General features: G+C 44.4%; 1 protein-coding gene across 1 annotated transcript in view; it reads right to left on the reverse strand.

Annotated features, from left to right (window-relative positions):
- The window catches only part of RSU1 (Ras suppressor protein 1), a 212,290-nt gene that overhangs the window by 156,985 nt on the left and 42,639 nt on the right, over nt 1-12,666 (reverse strand). Inside the window, exon 4 of the mRNA XM_002717423.5 lies at nt 6,170-6,290. Within this exon, the coding sequence (XP_002717469.1) occupies nt 6,170-6,290 (121 nt within the window). The remainder of the gene's footprint in view (nt 1-6,169; nt 6,291-12,666) is intronic.

Raw genomic sequence — 12,666 nt, forward strand, 5'->3', positions numbered from 1 at the left:
AGTGATTGGGTTCCAGCCACTCTAGAGGGAGACCTGTATCCTGGATGCTGACATCCTGACCCATCAGTCCACTGTGGGCATTTAGGGAGTAAACCAATTGGTGGGACCACTCTCTCTCTGACTCTCTGCCTTTCAAATAAAGAAATTTAAAAAAAAAAAAAAACTTTTTAAAGATAGGTTATTTTGGTACAGAAAATTTTTGAAATAGTTTTTTCATAATATTCACATTCCATGAACCTTTTGAAGATCTCATGCACATATCCCTACTAAAATCTAAAGGAAGTCTTTTTTTCTAATATCATCTGCAATCTTTCTCTTTTAGATTCTTTCTTTTCCTCTTTTAAAAGATTTATGTATTTATTTGAAAGAGTTATAGAGAGGCAGAGGCAGAGAGAGACAGAGAGAGACAGAGAGAGACAGAGAGAGAGAGAGGTCTTCCATCTGCTGGTTCACTCCCCAGATGGCTGCAATGGCCAGAGCTGGGCCGATCTGAAGCCAGGAGCCAGGAGCTTCTTCCAGGTCTCCCAAGTGCAGCGGCCCAAGCACCTGAACCATCTTTCACTGCCCTCCCATGCCATCACAGAGAGCCGGATTGGAAGAGGAGCAGTCAGGACTCAAACTGGCACCCATATGGGATACCAGTACTACAGGTGGCAGCTTTACCCACTACACCACAGTGCCAGCCCATAGACTCTTATTGTTCTTAATGAAGTTACAGTGAGCTTTAATATAAGTTGACAAACACTGACATATTGAAAGTTGGGAGGTTCTACGACACAAAAAATCATTCTAGTCATTGATCCTTCTCACAGCAGATATAATTCTGTTTTAACCATAACAAGCAGGTCTCACAAGAAACAGCTAGGCCGGCGCCGTGGCTCATTAGGCTAATCCTCCGCCTTGTGGCGCCGGCACACCAGGTTCTAGTCCCGGTCAGGGCGCCGGATTCTGTCCCGGTTGCCCCTCTTCCAGGCCAGCTCTCTGCTGTGGCCAGGGAGTGCAGTGGAGGATGGCCCAAGTGCTTGGGCCCTGCACCTCATGGGAAACCAGGAGAAGTACCTGGCTCCTGCCATCGGATCAGCGCGGTGCGCCGGCAGCGGCGGCCACTGGAGGGTGAACCAACGGCAAAGGAAGACCTTTCTCTCTGTCTCTCTCTCTCACTGTCCACTCTGCCTGTCAAAAAAAAAAAAAAAAAGAGAGAGAAAATTGGGTTCTACCTCTCAGGTAAAAAAAGTCCCAAGTAAACTTTACATATAGCAAACTAACCTCCATGACTACTGTAGTGATAATAACTCATAATCTGTGAATTCACAAATTGTGAGGCACATTTATGTCAAGTATTTTGCTCAGTTCACTAAAACTACCTAGGAATACAAGCAAAATACAATGCACAATTATTTCAGTTTTCAGCTGAACAAACAAGCTGAGGGGTGTGCATCTGGCACAGAGGTTAAGCCACTATTTAGTAAATCTGTGAGTGCCGAAGTTCAAGTCTTGTCTCCGCTCTCTATTCCAGCTTTCTGCTAACACACACCCTGGGAGCAAGCAGGTAATGGCTCAAGAAGTTAGGTTCCTGCCACCCACATGGGAGATCTAGATTGAGTTCCCAGCTCCCAAGTTCAGCCTGGCCCAGACCTGAGTGTTGTGGGAATTGTGGGCATTTGTAGAGTGAACAGATAAAAGATTCTCTCTCCATGCCTTTCAAATAAACAGATGTATTTTTTAAAATATTATTTAAGTTACCTACTTTTGAAACTTGCTAATTCATTTTTCCCTCTAAGCATAGAAAGACACTTTTGTAAATCAGGTCTAGGAAATGCACAGTTAGATATCCTCAGAGGGGAAGACACATCTTGCCCGGAGAGCTCCATCCAACAGCCAGCCTTGAGCAAGCCAACTGCTGGTGGCAAGTGTCTACTAAACCAAAGGTTCTTTTTCTTTTGAGTGAGAAACCAACATCCCCAAACCACCAGCAGCCCAGCAGAGTCCCATGTACAGCTCACAGCTGTGAGTGATAGCGTGGCAGCACAAAGGAAGCCACTATTTAAACAAATGCCTCAAAGCGATCCAGAAGCAGTGTTAATAACAGCTCCAGCTACAAAAGATGCAAGGAGGACCTGCAGGCTCTGCCAGCTACCTCTCTGGACATCAGCACATGATTCTGCACAAGGAAGGACACGCTGCACCATCTCCCCACGCACCAGGCGCAAGGGTCCCGTGAGAGGTTACAGTGAGGGTAGAGCACAAAGATCGTAAGTCTGAGACAGTGAGGTGAGAAATCCAGCTGCAGCACTTCCTAGCCACGTGACCTGGGGAAAGCTGTTCAGCTGCTATGGAACTGGGTTTCCTCAACTATACAAGGAGGCTAACAACGCTTTCACAATAGGGTTGCTGGGAGGATGAAGGAAAATACGCAAAGCACCTAACAGGGTTCAAGGTTCATCTGTGGGTTCTTAGGAAAGGAGAAAAATAGCTAAAATTGTTTTTCAAGAGATCTTAAAGAAATTCTAAGTCGACCCAAACAAACAAGCTCACTTTAGAAGAAAACTATTTGGGATAATTCAAACTGTTCAAGTGCAGTTTTTCTACTTGTACCACATCAGTTTAATCTCAGATCATTGCAGGCATTCAAAGTTGCTTAAGGCTCAGTGATGCCAAATGATAAAAATTCTTTGGTTTGCACGTGAACATCTTTCAGATGGATGTTGGAAATGGGCAGGGGTCTGTATACAGAGGATAAAACCAGACAGTCTGGGGACTGTTTGGCACCTTTTTTCTTTCTCTTCCAAAAGCCAAAGGAAGGCCTGTACTAATGCCTCCCTTTCAGAGCATTCTGTGCTTCCGAGATCCTCCTGATACCTCCAGCTTCAATAAAACCTTCTTGGCTAAAGATAATAATTTTTCTCACCTCCACAGTGACCTATTCAAACATTTAGCCAAAAAAAAAAAAAAATCCACAAACACATGACACTGTGCTTAATGAAAACTAATAAGTATTCAGGAAATGAGCTCTAGCAATCAATTGGGTCAAATGTTATTCCTTAATAGTTGGCCACGGAGCCGGCGCCGCGGCTCACTAGGCTAATCCTCCGCCTTGTGGCGCCGGCACACCGGGTTCTAGTCCCGGTCGGGGCGCCGGATTCTGTCCTGGTTGCCCCTCTTCCAGGCCAGTTCTCTGCTGTGGCCGGGGAGTGCAGTGGAGGATGTCCCAAATGCTTGGGCCCTGCACCCCATGGGAGACCAGGAGAAGTACCTGGCTCCCGCCATCGGATCAGCGCGGTGCGCTGGCCGCAGCGCACCGGCTGTGGCGGCCATTGGAGGGTGAACCAACGGCAAAGGAAGACCTTTCTCTCTGTCTCTCTCTCTCACTGTCCACTCTGTCAAAAAAAAAAAAAAAAAATAGTTGGCCACGGTGCTACCACAGTGAAGTTTTCCCCAAAATAACTACCAACAAGGAATCTACATGGCTTTACATTTTTTTGAAAAATATCTCCATAAAATGAACAGTGTTTAAATAATGAAGAACGTAACTAAACTTTCTTTTATTTAATCGGGTGTCCTAAAATTCCTTCAGGACTTCTGGTCATCAGAATAAATATTAAATTCTACATAAAACCTTAAAAACAAATTCTGGTTGAATGTCCTTCTTGGATCATGCATACAGGTGGCCTTCACTGCTCTGCTTTGTGATCTCCTTTGCAGATATCTTAATTGTGGATGCTTATTCTAAGGAACCCTGGATAATTTTCCTTAAACTACCTTATTGTACCTGCACAATTCTTTGTGTCATTTGAGGATATAAGTATCCTTTACTGAAACTTGTATTAATTCTCTTCCCAAAGAACTGAGAATTTTGTTCAAACGTTGACAACTCTATCTCTGTAGCTTTGTAATTAAATACAGAAAGCTTTACACAATCAATAAAGCTCTAAGAGCCAAAAAGACAAACAACTCCAAAGAGGACAAGGAGACAGCTTTGATGCAGCCAATGAAAAAGAAAAGTTTACAACTCTGTCCTAATGCAGAGAACACAAACCAACTGAACAACACCTAAGCTCATTACCTTTTCTCCAAATCTCTCTCCATCTCTATTTCTAGTTCAGCTGCCCAACACAGAAATTCAGGTATCACCCTACCCCATCAATTACTGCCTTGTCGATTTCAGCTTCTGTATATTTTTCATACAAAATTCTTCTCTCCCCCCACTGTCATTGCCTTTGTTCACCTGGGACACTAAGATAGCATTCTTACTTGTCCCTCTGACCTCTATCCGCCTTTCTCCAATCCACCCTTGACTCTGATCTCATCTCATGCTTTGCTGTGTAAATTCCTCAATGGTCAGTAGAATAAAATCAGAGCTCCTTTCTTCAGCATACAAGATCTTCACTGGTATTTTTGCTTCTCTGCCATTATGGACCTTTATTTTTCTACAGTTAGTTCCCTCAACCACACTGTCTGCTCCACAATGGCTGGATGGCAGAACTTAGATCAGCACCTGGTCCCTAGTTAACTCAATAAGCATTCATTAAATGAGCCATGGATATCATGCTTCCTTATCTGGCCTCACCTCTCACCTTACTGTTCCTTGACTCATAATTTACTCACAGCAACTGATAAACCTAGAATTCCCAGAACAGTGCTCTAAGCTTTAAAATATGTTAGTCTCTCAATGGGAGATGCCTTCCTTCTACTCGTAAGTCTGAGAAATTCCTTTTCCTGATTCAAGTCTCAGATCTAAGAATTTCACCTGTAGGCTAACTCCTTCTCCTGGTCCTCCTGGTCACTTGGTTCCCACTGCTGTTCTTCCACCCCTAGTCAGAGACACTGCTGTGCTGTGACTGCTCATTTCCAGCAGACCCTGGCCCCACTTAGGGCCAGACCTTGATGCTCACCATTGATCCCCGCACTAGCAAGATCCCTGACATAGAAAAGGTACTTACACAGTCACGAAATAAATTAAAAATAAATAAAATGATCATGATCACAACAGCTAATACCATATACCACTTACTATGCAGAAAGTACTGTTATTAGTGATCAAAATCTATTTAATTATATATCTTAAAATTGAACAAATTAAGAGTAAGAATTTTAGCTTCTTTCTTATGTACAAATTCAACAACAGAACCTAAGAATCTTCAAAGCCAAGATGTAAATGTAGGATCCTTTCTTTTCTGCTTTGCCAGATAAGTATACAGTGTCCAAACTGCTAGGGGAAAGTCATAAATGTGGATCTTACAAAGATGGTCTCTGCCAGAGTTGAGTTAAAAACAAGAGTGTCTAAACAAACTCCCAATGGAAGAATTAATGAATTTATTGCTTCACACTGGAAAGAAAGCATGAGTGGGCATAGCTACAGCAATGAAGATGGAATTCAGAAGCCAATTCTGGTTGGGTCTAATGCATCCAACGGAGAATACATGAACCCAAACGGTGTGTTCTCTCCCAGCTTAGCCACGACCCTGAGGGTTAATCGGGAGCAAATCACTTAACACTGGGAAAGGGCTTGGCTACCTCTCCATGAAATGAAGGCACGAAAGCCTCGCCTCCCTAGCCATCAAACAGCAAGAGGGTCAAATGCTGGCATGAGCAGTCTGAGAACTGGAAAGCAGTCTACAAGTACAAAGTATTACTGCTATTCACTGTCACTTGGTTCTTCAACTTCAGCTAAATAAATCCTCTCTTCACCTTTGCCAGGATCCCATCCCCTCAACTGCAAAGAAGAATCACAAGGATGGAGGAAGCAGCATCAGGAAATGTATCCCTCTCTCTATGAAAGCAAAGTGCTTTGTAAACTACCTCTGTATTACCCAGAAAGAAAAAACAGCACATTACAATGTCTCTGAACAGTTAATGCTACACAAACAAGTCCCTTCTTGGTCAACATAACTGAAATAAAATTTTATTAGAAACAAAAAACAATAAAAATCTCCCTTATTGCATCAACAATTAGCTTCTCAATTAGCTCTCAAATAGATACTCGCTAATATAGGCCATTGAAAGGATATATTAAAACAATAAAGCTTTTTTTAAAACCTAGAAACATGAAAAGAAATGAGAAACCCATTCCTCCCATGCAATCATATGAACGCAGCCCTCCCCTGCCCACACTCTTTACTCCCCTTCCTTCTCCCCTCTCTCCACTCCCCTTCCTCCATACTGTACTCACCCAAGGTTCAGGTGCTTGAGTTTCTGAAGGCTGCTGATCTGTGTGGGCAGCTCCTCAATCTGGTTATTAAAGAAGTTGAGCACTTCCAAGTTCTTCAGTTCTGCTATGTTTGGTGGCACAGCTATGGGAACAAAAATACTGAATGTGAATCCAGGAACCTCACTCTACCAAGGAATGCCAGCAACACATTTTGTTTTCCTTTCAAATTAAAGAGAGATGTAACTCCAGTATGACCATCTAATTCACATAGAGGACTTGGTTATTTTTTGTAGATTTTTCTTAGGTAACAGTGCACCATCGAATGGAAGCAGAAACAATTGATGTGTGAGATTAGACAAGTGCTTGCACAGTTGGTCTCAGATAGAAGAGGAGAAAGAAAGCAGGAAGTACAAAAAGGCAAGAGAATTTCTGGACCACAAAGAGCCTATATGCACTTATACTAGTCGTATCATGTCAAATAAGTGCAACTACTACTATGCTTTCTGTTCCTTGCCTCTCTACCAGAAGAAAGCAAACTTCAAATCATTTCCCTGAGTGACTGTACAATTCAGGGTGTCTAAATAAGCCAATAAGCTGTCCTCTGAATATTGCATTAAATCACAACAATTTAAGATGAACCATAAACAATAAAATATTCAATCTACCAAATCAACACACACACACATACACACAAGAGATTAGTAACAAATCAATACACTGTTGTTATATGCCTCCAGAAAACCAGCCCAATAGCCTGCTGTGAATACTAGAATGTAGATCAAAAGCAAAAACCAACCACTGGAGATGTGAAAGTCCCCCCTTCCCCCAGAGTATATACCTGTGAACATAAATTTAACAGCCAAAGGCATCATAACTTCAAAAGTATGAAGTTAAAATTGATAGCACACGTTCAATAGATCATAATTTATCTATCCCATTTTCTATTCAATCCTTCTATAAACATTTGTATGGCCCATGAGCTTGTTCATGGTTTATATAAACTAATACCAAGACTCTCAAGAGAATGCACGCTTTTGTGCAAATGAATGGCATTTTTTTGGGTAAATGATCACCAAGAAACTCATCAGACTATGCCCTTGAGTCTCCCAGTGCATCTTTCCATACTCCTTCCTCACGTCCATAAAGTGGTGAATGACAGCTACACAGAGCCCCTATCCTTTCCCCGTCCCACCCTCCAGCTACCACTAAGCCTTCTCTCACCACATTCATCTGATTAGTTTGAAGAGTAATAACGTTAGTGAAACCAAGAGAAAATGATGATCTCAATTTAGCCACAAACCAAGAATAATGCAGCCAGAATTACTGCTGCCTTCCCAAAGTTACTCTGCCAATGCAATTAAATGCTGGTCTAAAGGTATCGCCTTTTTGACAGGATGAGAGATTATTTCACTCTCCTTGCTAAATCAGTCCAATTTAAAACCACAAATTATGCTAAATGTGATTTAGCGCTTTGTTTTGTGGACACAAACAATAACCTCACATTCAATTTACGAAACCTTTCCCAGCCTTTTGGTGTGCATGTGAAGTCTTTGTTTAGGCTCCACTCAAGCTAGAGGGGGTCAAAATCACAAAGCTAATAGTCTCCCTAAATGACAGAAAAATTTCTCCCAGACATAGTAAATATCAAAAGAAATTAACACTTCAGACCTGTCTAGGTGGGACACCACGCTCTTCGCATCTGATGTCACCATAGTTTAGGAATAAAGAAAGAGAGGCATACCATAAAGAAAGTTACAAAAGAAGGGGTATTAGAGCCGAAAAGCTAAAACAAGCCTCATTCTTGAAAAACAAACTAATCCCCACAGAAAGCACCCATTTGGGGCTGATGTTTGACACAGTGGCTAAAGCCACTGCCTGCAAACACTGGCAGAGCATATGGGCGCCAGTTCCTATGCTGGCTGCTCCACTTCTGATCCAGCTCCCTCTAATGGCCTGGGAAAAGCAGCAGAGGACTATCCAAGTGCTTGGGCCCCTGCAAGCCATGTGGAGACCCAGAAGAAGCTCCTGGATCCTGGCTTTGGCCTGACCCAGCACTGGCCGTTGCAGCCATCTAGGGAGTGAACCAGTAGATGAAGATATCTCTCAATCTCTCCTTCCCTCTCTGCTTGTAACTCTTTCAAGTAAATAAATAAATGTTTAAAAACAAATAGCCATTTAACAATATCAGTGGTATGACTAATATGAGTAGTGACTAAATCATAAACATACATGGCACAATCATTTTAGCTATTATGGTAAGATAACTAATATTTCACCAGTCAAAATATTCTATTGGAGTTTTTAAGATATCTACATGACACATTAGCACAAAGAAGAAATTTAAAACATAAATGGTGAATGTCAACATGTTTCTCACTACACCTTTCTTATCCATCTATAGTTCCTACTTACTATTCCTTTCTTACCAATCTAACTCTGCCCTCTGACTCCAGGCTAGACTCAGTCCAGAGATACCAAGGAGCCCAGGACACAAAAGAAATAGAAGAGCAGTGTGTTGTGCAACCATAGGCACCCTGGCCTGGGCAACACAGGCCTGACTCGGGCCTCCAACTGAGCCCTACACCCACTGTGTGTATCCTTGTTCAACTCCCAACCCCTCTGAGCCTCTACCTCAGAGTATAAGGCTGGATTGTGACCATTTCTAAGCTGTCATCTACCTCATTTTAACACTCCATGATGCTAAGAGATGGATTATAAAAATCAATGACAGGCATTTAAATAATGCAACGATGGGGCCCTCAATTAGGAAGTTCAGTCATGTAGAACTTGGCTTCTGCCTGAGCATTTAGTATCATTTTCTGTTTCGCTGATGATGGTTCCTTTAATTTGAAGACTTGTTGTTAGATTTGGGAGAAAGGTCCCAACCCTTCTCAGGTGTTCCCTGACTCCTAAGTGTCACATTCTGTTGTGGCCACAGGATCACACAACTGCTGGCACCTCTCTTGACCCAGAACTCCCAATGATGTTTTGGAAAAAGTGACAAAGCCATGTCATGATAACCCAGGAACTGCCTCTCTGGGACTATAACAATTCAGACTAACAAACACAGTGCCATTCTTTTTCTCTTTCAAAATACTCCTAAGTCAGGTGCTGGCGTCTGGCCTAGTAATTAAGACACTGGTTATGATGCCTGTTTGCGACAGCCCAATCCAATTCCTGGCTCCTGTCCTGACTCCAGCTACCTGCTGATGAGGATCCTAAGAGACAGCAGGTGATGGCTCAAATGACTGATTTCCTGCCACTCACATGCGAGACCTGGATTGAGCTCCCAGGTCTCAGCTCCACTCTTAGCCACTGCAGGCATCCGAGGAGTGAAACAGCAGATGGGAGATCCCTCTCTCTCTCTCTCTCTCCCCCCCACCCCCCACCTCACTCACTCTCTCTCCCCTAAGCCCTTCATCCTATCTCAAGTTCTCTGCCTCTCAAGTAAATAATTTTAAAATATTCTCCTAAGTTAAACAACCTGAATGTTATTATGTTATTCTACAGTTTTATCTATCTGATGTACCAATCCAAATTTGGCAATTCAACAACTCCCTCACCCCACAAGAAGTCCATAGTGGCTGAAAATCTCACTAACACCACTTTTAAAAGCACCCTTAGCTAGCAGGCCTCAAAATATACCTTGGGGGGCGGTGTTGTGGCCTTGTGGATAAATTCATGCCTGTAACATCACTGGCATCCCATATGGGCACTGGTTTGAATCCCAGCTGCTCCGCTTCTGATTCAGCTCCCTGCTAATGTACCTGGGAAAGCAGTGGAGGACGGCCCAAGTCCTTAGACCCTTGCCACCCATGTGGAAGACCCAGAAGTTGTTCCTGGCTCCTGGCTTCAGATTGACCCAGTTCTAGCCATTACAGCCATCTAGGGAATAAACCAGTGGATGGAAGACCTCTGTCACTCCCTCTCTCTCTCGAACTCTGCCTTTCAAATAAATAAATCTTAAACACACACACACACACACATCACTGGACATGAGGGATGGACCTGTACTCCAACTATAAGAAACCACAGATGCCACACTTGTCACGAGCAACACATTGACCCCATCTGAAAGGTCGGGTATCTGTCACCATCATCAGTTCTTTTTACAGCAGGTAGAGCCACCAGGCGCTGCTCTCACATAGTCAGTCCCACACTCAGACCCTGCTTCCCCCAGGAGCCAGTAACCAGCAAACTGCCCCTGCCTCCTGACCAAAGGAGAATCCAAATAAACTGCTGTGACAGCAGGAATCTCACTTTGGGAGAATTTTGTTCTAGAAAATAAAATTCTAAGTTCTATAACCAATAATTTACATCTAAAGCTTTCCAGGGGTTTATCCATGCAATGACAAATAGCAGCACATACTCTGGAGGTGGACTGTCTGGTGGAAACACACTAGACTCATGCAGCTATTTAAAATTAAATCTAGACGAGCTGAAATAAAATGAGTAATTCCATGGTTTGGAGTCAGTAGCTGTACTGCAAGATCTCAACAGTCACATGTGGTCTAGGCGGTTCCACGGCTGCCGAAAGTTCTATCACACTGTCTGCTCCAGAGCAGGAGGGCTCTCACCACAGAGCCCAGCAGAATCACCGATGGGGACTTCCCCGAAGTATCTGGGTAAGTTTGGGACGGGGCCCAGGAATCTGCATTTCCGACAAGTTCCCAGGGCTGCACCTCTCCTGGGAACCACACTATGGTTCAGGAAACTTTCAATGCCTCAGAGACATCAAGATTATTAACCACAGCCTAAGTCCCTGCCTCCACCCAGTAATGCTGATGAGAACACGATTCATGAGCCCCAGGTTGAGACTCCTGCTGCACCTGGGGACTGATGCAAAGTGAAGAACCAGGCCACTTTCTGCTTCCCCACAAGGACATCTATGGTGGAATCAGCACTGGAGGTTCCACACTCAGAGGAAAGAAAGTCTGGAATCCACTAGCCCACTGAACAAAGTTGTTGAGCAGCAAATTCCTCATAACCAGGCACGGCCACATGGAAGGATGTACAAAACAGGGGGCCCCACTGTAGTGTGTTGGGTGTCAGCACACACAGAGCAGCCCAGGGAGCAGTGCATCTGGGGGCTTTATGAGCAGAAGCATCTGTGGCCCCTGAGGCAAAGAAACGAAAGTGTGAAAAGCGACAGGCTCTGGGAACAGCAGGTGCTGTGGGAAACATAAGGATGGGGGCTGCGCCTGGGCACAGCCCACGGGCAGGGCTGCAGGGTCGTGCAAGGGTCGTTAGAACCATATGGTTCGCCCCACCAGCCAGGACCCGTTCAGCTGCGGAAGGACACTAAGAGACCGGGCACCCATCAGCACCCACGCTGCCGGGAAGCCAGAGCTGCTCTGCTCAGCACACATGGAAGCTTCTGTCATGGGCACAGGCTTGGAATGTGGAGGTGACCTCACCCTGCCAGCTCCACCAAACTTCTGGGGAGTGACAGCGACACCCTACCCAGCTATTTCTGCAGCAGCACCAAAGGCTGCTTTTTGTTCTGGCAATTCCTGAGCTAGGGTCTGGAAGCCAGGGGACCCAGCCCTGAGTCCTCAAAATGGGGGACCGATGGGTTGGCTTTTGCCTCCTGTCTAGAAAGCCAGTGAAGGGCTATGACTATCCCCAGGGACAGAAGGGGGAGACTTAGGAGAGGGACTTCATGGGAGTGCCACAGCTGGTGCAAAGACATGGTGGCATCATGGTATGCATGTCCCATGTCTATTTCTAGTGACTCCAAAGTGCCACTGACCTTCAGGCCGAATACTCCCCAAAGATAAAACACAGGAGGAGTCACGCTGAAATAACAGCTCTGCTTCTAAAAATCTGACATATTTATGTTTACATATGAGAATTCTGTTTATTGCTGTAAGAAATGAAATTGCCTGCTCTGAGCTATGTTCCTCGCTTCTACTGCCTTTTTTTCTTTTTAAACAAAAGAGAAAGATAAAGGCTATTAAGTCAGCTTCAGTTTCTTAGATTCCTAATGTGCATTCCTGCAACCAAGTCACTAGAAAAGTGACTCTGCATCCCATATGAACACTGGTTCAAGTCCCAGCCAACCAATTCCATTCCAGCTCCCTACTAATGTGTCTGGGAAAACAGCAGAGGATGGGGGCCAGTGCCGTGGCGCACTAGGTTAATCCTCCACCTGCAGTGCCGGCATCCCATATGGTGCCGGATTCTGTCCCAGTTGCTCCTCTTCCAGTCCAGCTCTCTGCTATGGCCTGGGAAGGCAGTGGAGGATGGCCCAAGTGCTTGGGCCCTTGCACCTGCATGGGAGACCAGGAGGAAGCACCTGGTTCCTGGCTTCAGATTGGCGCAGCACCGGCCTTAGCGACCATTTGGGGAGTGAACCAACGGAAGGAAGGCCTTTCTCTCTGTCTCTCTCTCTCTCACTGTCTAACTCTACCTGTCAAATAAATAAAAAATGAAAAAAATTTAAAAAAAAAAAAAAGAAGAAAACAGCAGAGCATGGCCCAAGTCTTTGGGCCCCTGCACCTATGTGGGGGCCCAGA

This window comes from Oryctolagus cuniculus, chromosome 13 (genome assembly GCF_964237555.1).
Source record: "Oryctolagus cuniculus chromosome 13, mOryCun1.1, whole genome shotgun sequence".
Classification (NCBI taxonomy): Eukaryota; Metazoa; Chordata; class Mammalia; order Lagomorpha; family Leporidae; genus Oryctolagus; species Oryctolagus cuniculus.